The 19428-nt window shown below is 35.8% G+C and overlaps 1 protein-coding gene across 2 annotated transcripts in view; it reads right to left on the minus strand.

The window, feature by feature from the left end:
* The window catches only part of LCA5 (lebercilin LCA5), a 34394-nt gene extending 15497 nt beyond the window's left edge, over window positions 1-18897 (minus strand). For both annotated transcript variants that reach the window (XM_045844230.1, XM_045844229.1), the window contains exons 1-3: window positions 18658-18897; window positions 6126-6514; window positions 2459-2982 (exon numbers count right to left, since the gene is read on the minus strand). In XM_045844230.1, coding sequence (XP_045700186.1) covers window positions 2459-2982; window positions 6126-6324 — 723 coding nt within the window. In that variant the 5' untranslated portion in view covers window positions 6325-6514; window positions 18658-18897. The remainder of the gene's footprint in view (window positions 1-2458; window positions 2983-6125; window positions 6515-18657) is intronic.
* Between the last annotated feature and the right edge of the window lie 531 nt (window positions 18898-19428).

A 19428-nucleotide genomic window follows, 5' to 3' on the forward strand; every position in this document is an offset into this window, starting at 1 on the left:
AGACCACAAACAAGTGTCAATATTTAAGAAGATTTAAATCATATCAAACATCTTGTCCGATCAAAATGATATAAAACTAGTGTTCAAGTATAAGGAGAATATTGAAAAACACACAAACACAAGGAGGCTGAATAACATGTTATTAAACAATGAAAGGGCTAATAATGAGATCAAGGAAGAAATCAAAATACACCTGAAGCAAATGAAAATGAAAACATAATGACCCAAAATGTAGAGGACACAACCAAAATAGTTCTTAGAGGGAAATTTACAGCAATACATGTCTACCTCAAGTAACAAGAAAAATCTCATATAGACACCTTACATCTAAAGGAATCAGAAAAAGAACAAACATAGCTCAAACATAGTTCAGTAGAAGAAAGGAAATAATAAAGATCAGATTGGAAATAACAGAATAGAGTAAAAAAAATCAATAAAACCAAGCACTGGCTCTTCCAAAAGATAAACAAAATGGACACATCTTTAGCCAGATTCATCAAAAAAAAAATGAGAGAAGGTCCAAATAAATAAAATGAGAAATGAGACAGAAGTGACACTGACATCACAGAAAAACAAAAGACTGTAAGGAAATAACAGGAAACAATTATCTACCAACAAAGTTTACAACCTGGAAGAAAGGGATAAATTCCTAGAAACATACAATGTTCCAAGGATAAATAAGGAAGAAATAGATAACATGAATAGACCAATAACTACTACCAAAATCAAATCAGTAATCAAAAACTCCCAACAAACAAAAGCCCTGACCAGATGGCTTCACAAGAGAATTCTACTAGAGATTCAAATAAAAACTAGTACCTATCCTTCTCAAACTCTTCCAAAAAACTGGAGAGGAGGAAAGGCTCCTAAACTCATTTTACCAGGTCAGCATCACCCTGTTCCAAAATCAGATAAAGACCCTACAAAAAAAGAAAATTATAGGCCTATATCCCTGATAAATATTGATGCAAATATACTCAAAAGTTTATTAGCAAACCAAATTCAGCAATACATTAAAAAGATCATACACCTAGATCAAGTGAGACTTACTTCTGGGATGCAAGTTTGGTCGAATATCCTCATATCAATTAATATGATACATCACATGAACAAAATGAAGTGTAAAAATCATATGAAAATATCAGTAGACACAGAAAAGATTTTTGACAAAATCTCACTTCCATTTATAATAAAAGCTCCCAGCCATACAGTAGTACCTTGGTACTCATTGTTAATTCATTCAGGAACTTGTGACAAATGCCAAAACTGATGAGTACTAAATGATGAAGCATTTTCTCTTGTGGGGCGGTGTCATGACTAGTACAAGTTCTAGTAAATGCAACAAGTCCCAAGCAAGCTCTGAGTGCTGAAACATTTTTTTCTCATCAAAATGTGACAAGTACAGGGTTTGACAAACTGAAGCTGACAAGAACTGAGGTAAGACTGTATTAAAAACACCTAATACATTGCAAAAAGCTAATTTATAGCCCTTGCTGGCATAGCTCAGTGGATTGAGCATGGGCTGCGAACCAAAGTGTAGCAGGTTCGATTCCCAGCCAGGGTACATGCATAGGTTGCAGGCCATAACCCCCAGCAACCGCACATTGATGTTTCTCTCTCTATCTCCCTCCCTTCCCTCTCTAAAAATAAATAAATAAAATATTTTAAAAATATTTTAAAAAGCTAATTTATATATAGTTCTGACTTTCCTTTAGAGCTCTCTCAGCAAACTTTATTTCCATACTTTTTCCTTACCTTTGCTTTCCAAAGTACATGTCAATTATTAGCAATTCTAAGCCTTAACTCGAATGTTCCATTATATATATATCTCTATATATCTCTATATATATCTATATCAGGTAATATCTAATATAAGTCCCTTGTGTATCACTTATGGGGTGGTACCCTTTTCCTCTTTCATTTCAAGAAAAATAATATTTTTAAAAATCTGTATCCTCAGACCAGTAACTCAACATTCTTCCACCCACCTCTCATATGGGTTTTCATTTTGGGGAGTTAAGAGCACACCTGTTCCAAAAGGTATCTTTCAAAAATCTTCAAAGAAATAAAAACAAAACATTGCTCACATGGCATTTCTTATATAATAACCCCAAAATGTCAGTTTTAAATGCTACAGTTATTATATAGTATTTTCAATTTAGAATCAATTTGATTTTCAATCAGTAATCAAATAATATATTTTCCCAAAATAACTATGATCCATAAAATTAAACACTCATTCATTAACTTGTGGCCCTTAATGTATACACTCTTTTGCATCTTTCTCTTAAATATACAGTGTTAAATTTTTCCTAACCTCTTACTTAGAAAAATACTAAAAAATAGTCTTCATTTCCAAGCAAATGATGTACTACAATAAGCAATCTTAATAGAGCACATTAAATGCCCAGTGAAAAATAATACAAAACAGTACAATCAGAAGCTATAGAAATTTTACCTTGATTCTTCTTTCAGTGTCATCTAACTTTAGCTCTGCTGCAACTAGTTTCTTTGCTAAGTCATCTCGTTCAGGTAGGTGTCTAGCTTCAGAGATCTTTCTCAGTTTCTGCAAGGATAATTTCGTCCTGTATAGTTCATCTTCTGTTTCTTTCACCCTTTTCTCAGTTGCCCGTTCTTTCTCTTGAGCTTTTCTTAAGCGTTCTTTGAGTGCTGTAATCTCGTTGTTATGACGAGCAATAAGTTGTGAGATTTTATTTTCTGTGTCTTCAAACTTATTCAGGGCTTTCTCCTGTCTGTACTGAAGCCTTTTCAAAGCCTTATTTTCTTTTAGCTGCTCAGCTAATTTGACCTGGAGTTCAGTTATTTCATTCTGCAATGCATTGATTTTTAGCAGTCTTGCAGAATGAACCCGTTTTGTAACAAGATCAGTATCTTTCCTTGGTGGCTTCCTACTGAGGATCTGAGAGTGAAATCCCACTCCCTTTCTGTTTGCTGGACCCTTAGGACCTGGTTTCCTAGGAGCTAAAAAAAGAAACAATAATAACATGAAGTGAAAACTCTACCAAATGTAGCATTACTTTTCATCCTAGCAAGTGGATCCATAACATTCTTTAGTTATTTTTCCTTAAAATATGATTTTATGGTATTTAGTTAAATATCAGATTTTATTTGGATTTCATAATGTTTTTATTAAGAAAGGTTTGGAATCTTTTAAGAAACTTCAAGAATATTCTAATCCATCAAAATGATATAACAAGTTTATAGGGATTTATTTTACATTGCTTTAGAAGATGGTAGTATCAGGATTTACCATATTTAATTTTACAATAAGATGACAAGTCAGGATTCAAACATGTGCATTGTCAGCATTAGCATTGTGCCTAATAAACAATGGACAAAACACTGTGATATTCAAGTCATTTGTGCCAAGATATTTGGCCAAGATCATTATCCGAAATGTGGAAATGTAAGTTTTCTCTAAATTAATTATAACTTTTTATTTGGTGAAATAGGATGACAATGTGTTACATTATCAGAAGACTTGGGTTTGGGGCTCAGATTTACCGCTAAATAACTCCTTGGGCAATTCCCCTAAACCTTTCCAGATCTATTTTCTCTACCCACAGAATGAGGATAACACCACCTACATAATTATGCTATTTTGAAGATTAAATCAAGTATGCTTATAAAACAAAATTCTCCACAAATATTCTCTGTCAGTCATAAGAACTTAACCCATTTATTAGTGATTGAAAATGGTAGCACTCCAGCAGAACCAATGTGATTCTAAATACTTTCCTAGGGGTTTTAGTGTGATGTTCATATTAAAAACATATGACATAATTTGAGAATAAGATAAAAACTAAACACTAGATCCTAAAATTATAAGCACATGAAGTACACCCTGGCTGGTGTGGTTCAGTGGATTGAGTGTTGGTCTGAGAACCAAAGGGTCACTAGTTCAAATCCTAGTCAGAACACATGCCTGGGTTGCAGGCCAGTTCCCTAGTAGGGAGTGCTCGAGAGGCAACCACACACGTTTTTCTTCCTCTCTTTCTCCCTCCCTTCCCCTCTTTCTAAAAATAAATAAATTAAAAAAAAAAACAAAAAAACTAAATACTACATCCTAAAAATATAAGCATATAAAAAATGCCCTGGCTAATATGGCTCAGTGGATTGAATGTCAGCCTGTGAACCAAAAGGTCACTGGTTCAATTCCTAGTTAAGGTACATGCCTGGGATGTGGGCCAGGTCCCCAGTTGGGGGAATGCAAGAAGCAACAGATAGATATTTCTCTCTTACACATCAATGTTTCTCTCTCTCTCTTTTTCCCTTCCTTATTCTCTCTCTAAAAATAAATAAATAAATAAAATCTGTAAAAAATAATATGCTGAAATAAAAAGGAGAAAGAATTGCTATCAAACACATATATCTGCGAATTCAAGTATTCAAGATACTATTTGTATCACATTTGCTCTTTCCTTAGTTTAACCTACACTGGTGATTGCAACATAAACCAAGGGAAATGAAATTAGTGTTTAAGGAAAGGTATCAGTTTGGTCCTGTTGCTTGATCTAGGGTAGACAAATTACCACAGATTTTGATTCAGAAGACAATGCAAAGCAGAAAACTGTACAAGTCAGATTGAAGACAATAATTGAAATTTTTATAGGTGATGCTAGAACTGTTTTTCACAGCCTTTTCTCAATTATCTTCTCAAATAAGATAAGGCTTAAGAAGTTCTAACTCCTTAATTATGTGGCCTCTGAAACTGCTCTGGAGAAGGAATGAAAAATCAAAGTATTCCTACTAATAAGTCCCTAGGTATCTAAATTATTTCTTGGGAATAAATGAGCATTTTCCAATGTTCAATCCTAAAGTCTGTTTTTAATTATATAGAGCAAATGTTTAATATCAGATTATGCTTTTACCCACAAAATCAAAACAAGAGACTCACACTGAGACAGACTTGGAGGAAGAAGCCAAAATCCTGCAGCACTGTACTGAAAAACATTTTTTAAAAAAAGGAAAAGAAAAGGGAGGGAGAGAGGGAAGGATGGATGGACAGACTAGCACCCAACTGTAAAAAGTATGAACATCTCTGAGAAGCAAGAACAGGGGTCCATGAAAGGGTTGTTTTCAAAAAGAAACATATGTTCTTGTAGGTTTTTCAAAATGTAAATATGTCTCAAAGTAAGAATTTATATAGGCAATTTAATTATATTCCTGCTTAAATCTTTTCAATGGCTAAGTATTCCCTCACATCAACAATCAATATATTAGCATAGGATTCAAGGTGTTTCATGATCTGGCCCGGTTTCCTTTTCGGATTCCATTTTTAGCACTCCTTGCCTTGCAGTACAAACTCTCACCATTCTTAGCTACTGCTGTTACAGTTGTGCTGCATTTTTTAATGCATATAATAACCAGCTCATTTAACTTAGCTCATTTTTTATGGGGTACCTGTAGCCCTTACACATTTCATTACTAAGTACACATTACTAAACACAGTGGGGTTTTCTTGACCTGGGATTTAAGATGAAAAGATTTCTAGAATATTACCTAGTCAAATTTGTACTAGTACCAGTTCATACTAGTAACACTTTAACAAGAAAAATTATTTCTAATTATTAATCTTATATCCATTATAATACAGTTTAACAGAAAACAGACTGGTGATCTCAAGTCTTAAATTCTATTTCTAGGTTTAATTTGAACTTTTGCAGTAAATGCTGCATTACCTAGGGGAAGTAATTTTACCCAATTAAAAAAAATGCCTCTTAACCACTTTTTATCAATGCTTTCCTACAATGACCACTTTCTTAAAATGAAGACAATTAAGGTACAAACATTTTGATTGTTTTTGCCTTTACAGTACCCCCCAAACTTCTAAACAAGCATTTAGGTAGAAAACAAAATAAGGAGCCTTAATTATGGTTCTTTCTTTTGTAGATAGAATGACTGACTATAACAGGCTAATGCACACTGCCACCAACAACATTTATATAAATTTATAAAAATATATTCTATTCAAAATGTAAATCAGCCCATTTCCATGCATACATTAAAGTACACACTAACAGAAGAGTTTCCTTCATGCAAGCTTTCCTAAGTACTCAGAATAAGTCTTCTAGGTCTAGTGGACTTTCTTAAAGAATGTTTACCTTGGTAATGCACTTGACTATCTGAAATTTGCCTTTTAGAATGTTTTCCCTTGATACTCGTAGTTGAGCAGGGATCGACCGGTGTTGACCGGCCAGAAGACGGTGGTGTAGTTCCGATGTCAGACGAAGAATACCAGTCACGGTGTTTGCCAGCCTTACTTTCTTGGTCAGTGTCAGGGCTTCTTTCTCTTTCTCCCATGGTTTTGAAAATAAGTCTCTGTTAACATAAGTTCACAGATTCTTCCTTCCAGAAAAATCCACAAGAAGCCTGAAGAATATTTTTGAGTTTTTAGATCATGGTGAAAATATTTATGTCTGTGCAGTTTGTTTTTTCTATGTATCTGTAGTCCACAATTCACGTTAGCAATGAGAAGAAACACTTTTTTCCTCTACAATTAAGGATGGGAGAGGGAAATTCATCACATTTCATGAAATAGATTTCTACAGTTAATTACAATGAAAGATACTAAAAGAAAAATAACATACTACTTACAATTTTAAAAAGAGACTATAATTTAATTTGTCTATATTTTTACACATAGTTGTTAACAGTATTTGGAAAAAGTCTATCATAGTCAAGAAAGAGAACATGTAAAGTACCTGACATATAATTGCTTCCAAATAAATGTTAACTGTATTTGATCACCTTAAATATTAAGATTGATAATAAATACAAAAGCTGATTTTTAACAGGTGAATAATGATCAGATAATCAGTGTTTTTCTTTTCTGGGAGGCGGGTGGGGTATTGAAGAACCAGCCTACTAATAATAACAAGGAAAAATGTCTAAGATTGATTACATAAAAATGTAAAACTGAAGTATGTAAATGTTCATCAAATTAAAACACTTGATGAAAAACACTTGCAACATGACAGGAAAATAGTTACCACCCTTAACACATAAATAAGTAACTCACACCCCCCCATAAGAAAAATTGGAGGTCAAAAGTTAAATGGGAAAATATTTACACGTTAAGACCCCCAGCAGGCAATACAAATGATAGGCACATAAAAATATTCAACCTCGAATACCATTTTTAAACCTGTCAAGTTACTAAAGATTTTTCAAAACCACACTCCAAGCAATTATATACCAGAATGACTATCAAGAAGAGAGCCACAGAATTTCTGGAAAAATTACTGGAAAGATAAAATTTTAATTATGCTTTTAATCTTTGATCCAATAATCCTATTACTGGATACCAAGATAATAACCCTAAAAATAGGGGAAAAGTTATATATAAGTGTTTAATACAGTACCTTAAAAAAAAAGCAACTCTAATGTCTAACCATAGTGTAATAATTAAGAATATTATAAAAATCAATACAGTTTAATATCACACAGCTGTTATGTTTACAAAAAGTCTGTATTAACAAGAAGAATCTTTATACTGTTTTGTTAAGAAAACATTCAAAGGAGTATATACAATATGACCTTGACTATACATAGTCATTAAAAAAATGCTGAGTATTTGATCTGAACTCAGGAACTTACAATAATTTGCAAAGCAAAGTATACATACACCAAAGTATTATCTGCCTGGGCAACATGAATTTTAGATGATTTTATCTCTCTTAATAATTTTTATTTTTAATAAAATTAAATTATTTTTATAATTAGAATATTTTTAATAGTTAGAAGAAAGAAAATCCCGTTGATGAAATTAGTACTGAAAGTATAGTGGTTCTAGTAATCTATGAAAAAAGACATACACAAGGCAGCATTACTACTACTCATCGCAGCACTAGTATAGCAGCTGAGGACTAAAACAATCAAAATGACCATTAGTAAGGTCATTAGTAAGGCCTATATAAACCTAAATATCTAAAATAAAGTACAGTATTATGAAGCTATTAAAGGAATGAGGACTATCTGTGTATATTTTCCATAGCCTGGAGCGATCTGCAGGATATATTACAAAAAAAAAGATGGAGAAAAGCATGGACAATATACTACCATTTATCAAAGAAAAAGGGCTATAAATATATGCAATTATTTTTTTATACTTTTAACAAGTAAAAGAATAAGTTAAACACCTCATTTTAAAAAGGGAGAGGTCTCTAGAGCAGGGCTGTCCAACAGAACTTTCGGCGAGAACGGAAATGTTCTATAATCTGTGCTGTCCAATAAAGCAGCTGGACACATTTAGCTACTGAGCACTTAACATGTGGCAAGTGAGACTGAGGAGCTAATTTTTAATTTAGCTGAATTTTAATTAATTTAAAATTTAAAAGCCACATGTACTGCTGGTTAGCAGAGTGGACAGAGAACTGTAGGGAAGAGAGGAAGTGGAGTCTAGGGGTAGGGGACAGGAGCTGGACTTCATTGTCTGTAACCTTTGTAGGCCTGAATATGGAAGTCATAATTTTTAGAAATTATATTTCTAAAAAGCAATTCCTATATAATAAAATGAAACAAAGCAACCTAACTAGATATAGTTTGTGACAAAACCACACAAATTAACCAGCTCAAATGACTTTAAAACACGATGATTTGACTTGATATCCTTAGTGAGATACATGCTACCAACTAAAAAAGTGCAATTTTTTCAACATAGGAAGAAACAAATATAAGCTAGCATGGGTTTTTAAAACTCTGTAATCCAAAATTTGAATTAGGAATGTTAAGTATGAATTTATGATGGATTTTATATTAAGAAACACTATTTCGCCCTGGCTGGTGTAGCTCAATGGATTGTGCGTGGGCTGCAAACCAGTGTCGCAGGTTCAATTCCCAGTCAGGGCACATACCTGGGCTGTAGGCCATGACCCCCAGCAACCACACATTGATGTTTCTCTCTCTCTCTCTATCCCCCTCCTTTCCCTCTCTAAAAATAAATAAATAAAAATCTTTAAAAATAAAACACGATTTCTTAGCTCTGTTCATTGAAAAATCCTAAAACAAGGAACAAATAAATTACAAACAACATTCCTAACACCCAAATGTAGTATCTAAATACTATTTCCCTTCAGCAGAAACTAATGCTCCAAGTGAAATATCTTATTCCACATTGGAGGTAGGACACATACAAGATGAATCTATGAATCTAGAAATGTGGTTATCCTAGAAAGCAAGGAAGGTATACGACACCAGATGGAATATCAAAAGGGCTGAGGAGCCAGCTTGAAGGAGCTCATATAGTACTAAGATGGAACAATTCACCATCAGTAAGAATTATATCAGAAAACAATTATAACACATCAGTTACATTTAAATTCATGAGGTCACATAATACTTTAAAAAACTAATTAGTCACCTTTGGAGGATGCTAGGAAACCAACTTATTTACCTGACAATTGAAATAAAGGGAAAAAAAATCAAGCATGTGTCTTGCCTATACTGTTACAAGCTATATCACAAAATGACAAAACAGAAGTAGCTTAATGGGAAGTATTTCTTTATAAAATTACTCTAGCTAATAAGTGAAAAACAACATTTAGAATGACAGAATTAGAACATTGCCATTTTGTAGCCACTAATGAAATAACGAAGCCAGACAGTGACCACGAGTGACTGCCGCCATCACAGAACAGAAACAGGCAGACTCTGTGTGCCCCCAGACAGGACACGGTGATACCTCTGAAGCAACCTGCTCCCCTACAAGGAGAACTAAATCTGATTCTGATCAACTCTATAAATGTAAATGATAATTTACAGAAAATACGAGAGACAAATGTACAAGGAAGCAAAATCCAGACTGTGGCAAATTCTATTAGGAAAACTGGTTTCTGCAACTCAAGCAGAAAAAGAAGAGATGGCAAGGGCTATCTATACATTAAGAAAGTCTTAAGGGAAATAAGCAGTTATAACCTATGAACCTTACTTCAGTCCTGATGCAAATAAAATATGGAAAAGTGTAAGATAATAGAGAAAATTTAAACACTGATTTAACATTTAATGATATTAAGGAATTACTATTGCTTTAGGTGAGAGGATGATACTGTGCTTATTTTTTAAAAAGAATCCTTATGTTTTAGGGACATATATTGAGATATTTATAGATAAAATTAACTAATTTCTGGCGTTTGCTTCAGAATAATCCAGGAGGCAGTAAGAATGTTTCGTGTTTCTTGGTACTACTGACATTTTGGCCAGATAATTCTTTGCTGTGTGGCTGCCTTATGCACTGGGAGATGTTCTTCATCACCCCTGGCCTCTACCCACTAGACGCCAATAGCAGGAGGTAGCTGACACACTCAAAATATCCAGATCAATAAAGTTATTGATGAAGATGAAAAATGTATCTTTTATTTTACAGAAAAAACTAAACAGACTTTTGGGCCAACCCAATACATGAGAACACTTTCTTAATAATGATAACAAATTCAAGAATAGTGCCAGGAACACTAGAGAATTCTTTCTTACCTTTGCCAAGCTTCTGTTTATTTAGGATCAATTTTAAAATAAGGCAGATATTTCTAACCTACATATATGTATCATCTTGTACTTTGTTACAACTCTTCATGACAACAAACAAGTGTCCCTTAGAAAATAGAGATTTAAGCTTTCCTAGAAAACAGAAACTTAGACACTTGTGAAAAATCACTTTAGTCTTTATATATAAAAAGCACTGTTGTCTGGCTGACAATGCTATCAGAAAAACAGTTCAAACAAGCAAACAGTCAAACAAAAGTTAACAAGCTCAAGAAAAAAAAGACATGAAATAGTAGAACAAAAGAAGAAAGAAATAGATGAAAATGGGGTAAGGCACTATTAGGATGATTACCATTAACTTGCTTCATGAAGTATAAACAAGAACAAACTATGATAGCCTAGTAAGATTACATAACACTTTAGCACTAGCAGGAACCCTGGGAGTGTCACACCTTCCTTTACATAGATTAAGGAAACTAAGGCCCACAAAAACTAAGTGACTTACCCAAGATCACAATTTATCTAAAATCTCAGAGCTAAGTCAATAAAACTTCAAATGGACTAGAAGTTTTCCAAATCTTAATTATGTGACCTATTCAATATTTCACTATCAACAATAAGATGAGAATTACCTCATCTTTGAAGCCACGATCATCTGCATGTATCCCACACTGTTGCCCTCTTCTTTGCTAAAACTGAAGAAGCACTTCTATCTTTTTTTTAGAGCTCAATCTTTCACCTGTCTTCTGCCCCACACTTTTCCCCATCTCAAAAATTGTGCTCCTGCAATTGTGTCCTCCTGCAATCATGTCCTCCTCACAGGATCATTCCTACCAACAAAGAGAAAGCTATCATGTGACTGTATGTCCTACTGCACTGACAACCCAATTTTTCTCTACTCCAATTTTCAAATAAAAATGTTTAAGAATTATCTATAATCTAGAATATCTCTACTTCTTTTATAACCATTTTCTTCTGAATCCGCATTAGTCAGGTTTTCATCCCCACTGAAATACCTTTTATCAAAATAGACAATGACGTTCATCTTGACTAAATCCAATAGCCAAATTTTGTCCTATTCATCCCTGACCTCAGAGCAGCATTTGACACAACTAATCATTCCTTCCTAAAACACTCTTTCCTTACTTATCTTCCATACCCATATGTTTTCCTGGTTTTCTCACTACCTACTGGCTGTCTCCTCTCAGTCTCCTTTGTTACATCTGCCTCATATTCCTGATCTCTAAATGCTGGAATACACAAGGCATCACATATGGCTACGCTATACCTAGAGTGTCTCCTTAGGTGGTGTCTAGACTTCTTTTACCCTGACTTCCAGAATCTTAGATCCACCTTCCTATCTGACAACTCCATCTAAAAATCATTTCATACTTACATGTCCAAAACCAAAATCACGATGTCTCCCTTCTACCCCAACTTTTTCCCATTTTTCTGATCTCATTAAATGATACTTCCATCTGCTAAATTACTCATGTCGAACTCTAAGGATCATTCTGTATTCCTTCTTAAGCTCACACCCTACATCCAAACCATTTGTAAAACCAGATGGTTTTATGTACAAATACATTCCAATTTTGATTATTTCTTACCATCCCCAGTGCTACCAACCTAGTCCAAGCCACCATCTTTTTCTCATTTGAACTTCTGCAAGTCTCCTAATTGATATTTTGCTTTCATCCATGCTTCTCCAGTCAGATAAAGCTACTTGACAGAAAGGTCAATTGGCACTGCTCTCCTGATTAATACCCTTCATTGGCTTCATACAGCCATCGTATTCCTTAACTGAACCTGAAAACTTCTACAAGGTATTGCCCTTTTTGTCTATTTCTTTATCCTTATCTCATGCAACTCCTCCCATCATTTGCTTCTTCAGGCAGAGTGGCTTTATTTTGTGCCTCAAACATGCCAGTCTTGTTGCCAACTCATAGATTTTGTACTTGCTGCACTCTTTACCTAAAAGGCTTTTGCTCAGAACATCACAAAGAGGGGTCCTTCTCTTTATCATGTTCATAGCACAACCATCACCTTCTCAGAGATGGCTCCCATGGCAATTCCATTAAAGTGAGCCCAGTCACTCTATCTTGTTACTGTTTTATTTTCTTCATAGACCTTGTTACTATTGGAAATAATCTTACATTTATTACCTCTCCCACTAAATATAAGACCTGTGAGAATAGAAATCTTTTGTCTAGTTCACCATGGTAATCACATCACCACTTATTAATTTTTGAGGAACAAATGATTGTTCTGTAATGCTATTCCAAATGGAACATTAATAGTTTCATTGTATGAAATTTGCCTTCCTGTTTTAAAGGAAATGTTATATCTTCCCTCTTTCAAAAAATTGCATAAGGCTTACTTAAACATCTAAAATTCCTAAGAGAAAAGTTAGTAAAACAAAAAGTTTTGCTCAGAACTATTATCATCGTAAAGATGTAATATTTTGAGCCCTGGCTGGCATAGCTCAGTGGATTGAGCGCAGGCTGCAAACCAAAGTGTCGCAGGTTCAATTCCCAGTCCGGATACATGCCTGGATTGTAGGCCATGACTCCCAGCAACCGCACATTGATGTTTCTCTCTCTTTCTCTTTCTCCCTCCCTTCCCTCTCTAAAAATAAATAAATAAAATCTTTTTAAAAAATGTAATATTTTTATGGGGTTAATTTTAAATAACTGAGGTGCCCTAATAGACTTCAGACAAAATAAATTTCATCTGTATTTACAACAATAATTTGACTAATACAAACTAGTCACAATATATTAATTAATCTATTTTTTCTTAAAAGAAAAAAGTTATCTAGATTAATAGAACTTTGAAGATTTATATTTCATGTATAGTTCTCCAACTAATTTAAACTAATTCTTTGTGACCAAGAATGAAGCAATTAACAGTTGTTCATCTGTTTCCCTTACTTGTATAGGGAACATTTTGAGATAGTCTCTAAGTATAAAATACATATTTTATCTAGGGATAACTAGATAAAAACAAAAAAGAAAAACTGTAATCTTGCCCAATTTTAATTCTTGAGAACTGTTTATTGTCTAAAAATGGCCAAGAGTGCTATTATGACAATGCTAGAAAACTTACCGAATCTAACAATATTTTCATCCAAAATCTTTCTTCCTAAAAAAGTCCCAAATAGTATAGGTCCCCCAAAACCGGTCAGAAAAAAAGATTAAGCTCTTTCAGTACCAAAATGTCTTCTTTATATACAGTTCCACATGATTCAGAATGTAAATCTAAACTACAGAGTCCAATGTATATGGAATATCATAATGACCCTCTGATTTATGTGACTTTATGAAAGATTGTAGCTTTAAGGAAAAAAAAACTGTATAAAACCAAATAACTGTTCCTGTTATTTCCCTGTGTTCAGCTTCTTCGTAGAAAATATTGCTGCCTCACTGCCTCTGCTGCCAGCAAGAGAACTTACACAATGGGCAACTAGATGAGTATAATAAAAATAAACTAAGGGAGAAAAATATAAATAAGGAGATCTCTCTCCTCAAAAAGAAAAATAATCAAAGATGAGATAAAGGTAAAAATAATATTGCTGCATGAAAACTTCAACTGTTTCTCTTCTACAAAGGAGAAAAATGAGTAGAAATAAAATTTTCCATTCCTCTTATTTGTTCCGGAATATTTCTAAAGCATTTCCTTGTCTTACATTTGTATACACGACACGTACTCTTTAGAAAAATACTATGCTTAATTTTAAATATGCTTTCCTAGACTCTTGGTCAGATCACAGTAATTACTAGACTTAAAATTTAAGGCCTAATCAGACTCTCTTAAACAGTATTTTGAAACAATGGGTCAAATTAAGGCATCTTAATTATAGCACACATTGCTAAAGTTTAGTTAGTCAAATAAAAACATTACAAAATATTCATTCATTCATAAGGTCTTTACTGAATACCTACTAAGTATCAGGCACTGAACTATAGATAGAGCTGGAGACACAAAAATAAGTAAGACACAAGTGATCCCCTACCATTAAGAAACTCCCAGCCAAGAAGAGAATGGTAACACAAGAGTGTAAGTACTAACGATAAAGTACAAGAGGCTAAGTAAACTCCAAACTAAGATTAGAGGACAGAAGATAATTTGGAAAGGTTTCCAGAGGCATTAAATCCTAAAATGAGTCTTTAGGTACTAGTAGAGATTAAGCACAACTATGATTTGAGTTGTATGTTTGTGTTTTGGGGGGTGGGATGATAGATAAGGTTAGTAAAAGAAGGTAGTTTGTGAGGGAAGGCCCTATTTCAGTAAGAGGAAGCAGAACGTGTAAAAAGTAAAAAGCATGAAGCTCCTGGTTTCTAAGTAATCAAGGCCATTCCTGCCTGCATTGCGGTATCAATGAGGCTTCATCTCCTGTCTGCTCTTAGGGATCGCTGCCTCCTGGATTACTCACTGCACTTGTGGAAGCTTTTCCTTCTGCCATGCCAGAGGGATTTCGGTCTCTAAGTTACTCAGGCACATGTAAGTTAGTGAGATAAGAAGGGGAGTGAGGACTGTGGAAACCTGGGAAGGTCAACCTGGGAGAGCCCAGGCTACCACCACCTGGAGCGGAGTGGCTCCTGTGATTGTATCTGCAGAGTCTCGTAGGTGCGGTAGCCCTTCTGGTAGTACCTGCAAATGGTGGATGGCTTGCTGTTTGCCAAGTGCTGTTGAGAACAAGCACTGGTTTGCTCCCTGACATACACTATCGCGTGTAATCCAACTGCTGATAGTTTACAACTGTGCTGTCCAATATAGTGGCTACTGAGCACTTGAAATGTAATTAGTTAGAATTGAAATATGTTGTAAGTATAAAATATACATGGGATTTTGAAAACTCAGTACATAAAAAAAGAATACAAAGTATCTCTTTAATAATCTTTTATATTTGTTACATGTTGAAGTAGCATTTTGGATATGTTGGGTTAAATAAAATATATTGAAATTAACTATTTTCTTGAATGGCAACTGAAAAAAATGTTAAATTATGGATATGGTTCACATTATATTTCTATTGGACAATGCTGGTTTAGAATGGCTGCACTGGCTGAAAGGTAGTGGCAAAGTAATAATAAGAGGAAGAAACCATTACAGGGAAGATCTTTATGTCATAATAAGAAGACAGTTGGAAACAAAGGATCTTCTCTAGGAATATATGATCAGATCTGACATTTATAAAGCTCCTTCTCTCACCCAGGAATTGGAAGGCAAAAAGGCTGAAAGAAGATGACAGCTGGTCTTGAAATTAAGTGGCAAGTAATAGCAGTTTGAACTGAGGTAGGCTAACTAGAGATATAGTGCAGAATTAATTCAGAAATGTTTATCAAGTAAAATAAAATGGACTTGGCGATGGATTATATGTGGGGAGTATAAGAAGAGAGCAGAACCTACATGAATTCCAAAGTTTAGAGCTTCCAAAATTGGGTGACTATGGTACTATTCAATAGGATGGGCTTGGTGGTTATCGGTTCACTATCAGGCATACAAAGTTTAGAATGCCTGTGGGAAATCTATGTGAAAATAGCAGAAGTTAGCTACATAAATCTGAAGCTAATCCAAGAGTTCCTGGAGAAAGAGAAAAAAATGGACAGCACATTAATAAAATATAGATGGTGCAAGTCAACACTACCAGAAGCCTAAGGATGAACCCAGCCAAGAAAAGAACACAGAGTGAAGAGAAAGCAGAAGACTGAATTATGAGGAAACACAATAATTATATGGGGGTAGAGGAGGAGGATCCCACTAAGGAGATGAAAAATGACAGGCAGAAGAACCAGGATAAAGGGTAGCATCTTTCTCATAATGGATTTTTAACGTGTCTTATAGAATTACAGTTACATGACTGTTAAAAGAGATGTGACTCTGACACACACACACAAAATTCTCTTCCGAAGTCACCAGTTACTGGGTTAGCCAAAAATCCATTTAGTTTTTGGGATAAAATAAAAGACACATTTTTCATTTTCACCAATAACTTTATTGATTTGGATATTTTGAGTGTGTCGACTATCTTCCATGTGATATAACGTTGATTGTTCTCAATTAATGTCTTGATTTAATCTCTGTCAACCTCAAGGGCTACCTGACCATGGAGAAATCTCCAGCACAAAACTTTGCAAACCACTTTTGACACATTTGATCAGTCACAGCACCTTCTCCATATGCAGCACAAATCTTTGTCTGCATTTTAGTTGTGTTTTTTACCTTTCTTGAAATAATAAAGCATAATGTGCTGAAAATGTAGCTTATTTTCATCCACCTTCAATATTAACATGGCTACACAAAAATTCACCAATTCTGATGTTTTCTTTTTAAATGCACACTGATATGACAGCTGTCACAATACGATCTAACAAAACTGTTTCGAATTAAGTTAAAGACAACTAATACTAGAGCCATCTTACAGAAAAAAAAAAAGGAACTTTTTAGCCAACACATTACTTTTTCATATTTGAAATAATACTTTGCCAACTTACAAATCAAAACAAACTATTATTTATTATATATTTGGATAAACATTCAAGTCAATCACTTCTTGGCCTTTTGGTTAAGATCAAGTGAAGTCAACGTGCAACAAAATCTTAAAATGAAATACTTAGAAAACTAATATAAAATTGAATGTGAAACTACAACTTGAAAAAGTATAATTAAAAATAACAACCACGCTAAAGAAAAAACAGTACAGAACCTTTGGGCCCTGGCTGGTGTGGCTCAGTAGATTGAGCACTGGCCTGTGAACCAAAAAGTCTGGGTTGAATCACCAGTCAGCACACAAGCCTGGTTTGTAGGCCAGGTACCCAGATGGGGGCTTGGGAGAGGCAACTATCCATGAACATCCATGTTCTCTCCCTTTCTTTCTCCCTCCCTTCCTCTCTCTCTAAAATAAATAAATCTTAAAAAAAACCTTTGAACTACACATTTTTTCAGTTTTACTGTTTTCCAAATACATGTCTCTCCCTCCCACACACAAATCACTTAAATGATAAATTTTGATTCCAAAGAAATATCTAATCCATTTTTAACCTGAATCCAAAGGTAAAGGATACCTATTTATGCATGCGTGCGCCCAAATGTATTTTTCCAGGGATAATAACCAACACTTTCTTCAGTCTTTTGTGGGGGGGCGTCCAAGACTAAAAAGATTAAGAAAATGGCCAGTCAACGTAGCCCCATCAAATAACTCACATAAACCAAATTCTAGTAACAAATCCACTTTAACAAAACCACCCAGTTTTTTCTTTACCCAAGTACAGGAACGAACATCTCTATAAAATGAACCCTCACAACAATATCTACTATTTCCACTCCCAAGTGGAAAAAATATATATGACGCTACCAATTCGTTACTAGCCAGTAAATTGTTACTAATTGATGTTAGTAACTTGCTCAAGGCTGCAAAGTGAATGAGAAGGGTTTAAACGCGGGTAACTTGGACTCGCACTCTTCGCGATTCTTCAACATTGACCAGTGGTCCTGCCAACTTGAAACACCATCTAAGCAGCCTTGCCAACTCATCTATGCCAAGAAGGCACACTTCATGCCCATTGTCTTTCCTTCCCTCACCCCATACCTGAAAAATGTGTAAAATTTTATTTTCCACTCTTAAGAACCTTTCTACTCTAACCATAGTCTTAATCTCTTATTTACTATCCCATAGCTACCAACAGCCTCACAGCCTCCTCCTTCTTGGTCTTGTCGTCTCCCAGGTCTCTAGGGTTTTAAAATAACGCCTAACCCGGTCTCTACATCCTCCAGCATGCCCTCCCTTCTGTAGATCCTAACCAAAAACAAAAAAAACAAAAAACAGTCCTTCCCCAGCTCCTCCTTCTAATTTCCCAATCACGCAACTGTCCCTCAACCTCCCCTCCTCCCGGGCCTATCCCAGATGCGGACACTTCAATTATTTCCTAGGACTTTCTTTTCCCCACATCCCCAAATCCCCCCACATCCTTAACCCTTCCACCTTCCCGCTTCAACAACTCCACTCGCACGCTCCCATTCCCGAACGCCGTATCTTCAGCTCCTCCACACTCCAGTCCTACCTCGTTGTACTCAACTTCCCACTGTCTCCACGCCCACCCAGAAGCCCACCCTCCACCTGCCCAGCTCCTCCGTGGAGCCTACGAGGTGTCACACCTCCTTGCCTCTACTCTGTGGACCAAACTCTCCGCCGTCCCTCGGCGTCTGGCGGCCACAGTGGGCACCTGGCTCCTGAGGACGCTGCGGAGGCTGCGGGGTAGGAGCAGAGGTTGTCGGGGTGCGGGAGCAGACGTTTTCGGGGTACGGAAGCAGAGATTGCTGGGGTGCGGTAAGTTTGAATACAGAGCTGGAGTAGGGGCGGGGACAGCAGCTCTCGTTTGGTAGCTGTGTGGCGACTTCGGCTCCAAGGTAACGGAGGCGGAGGCCCAGATTCCAAGGCGGGAGGCCAACAATGCCCCCCTCCGCCCCGATCTCTTATTGGTCTTTTTCCCCACATGGCCCCTTCTATTGGCTTGGGTGGACCTGGAAGGCGGGACGATGAGTTGAGAAGACGGTGGCCAGTGGTTGACCGCTCTAGCTGTAGCGGCTACCGAGAACAGCGACGTCTTTAGCGCCCAGGCTCAGCGAAGCGAGCCTGTGGCCCTTTAAACTGTGGGGAGGGAGGTGCTGTGGCGAAACGACCCGGGCTTCGCGTGGTAGGAGCGGGATGACGGCGCGAAGAGGACAGGGGATTCGCGTAGAAATTGGAGACTGCGCAATTGAAAACATTAACAATTGTCTCGAATCCCTTTTGGAAAACGACTGGTTTTAAATTAGGAAGAAATAAATCCATAGCTAGCTAGTTACTTCTCGGTCTTAGCCCTAAAATCGCTGATTTGCAGGAAGATGTGTAGTTAATGCACCAATGCTCCAGCCTCGAAATCATGG

The sequence above is a fragment of the Phyllostomus hastatus genome, unplaced genomic scaffold (assembly GCF_019186645.2).
Source record: "Phyllostomus hastatus isolate PE091 unplaced genomic scaffold, TTU_PhHast_1.1 phas_contig_40, whole genome shotgun sequence".
NCBI lineage: Eukaryota > Metazoa > Chordata > Mammalia > Chiroptera > Phyllostomidae > Phyllostomus > Phyllostomus hastatus.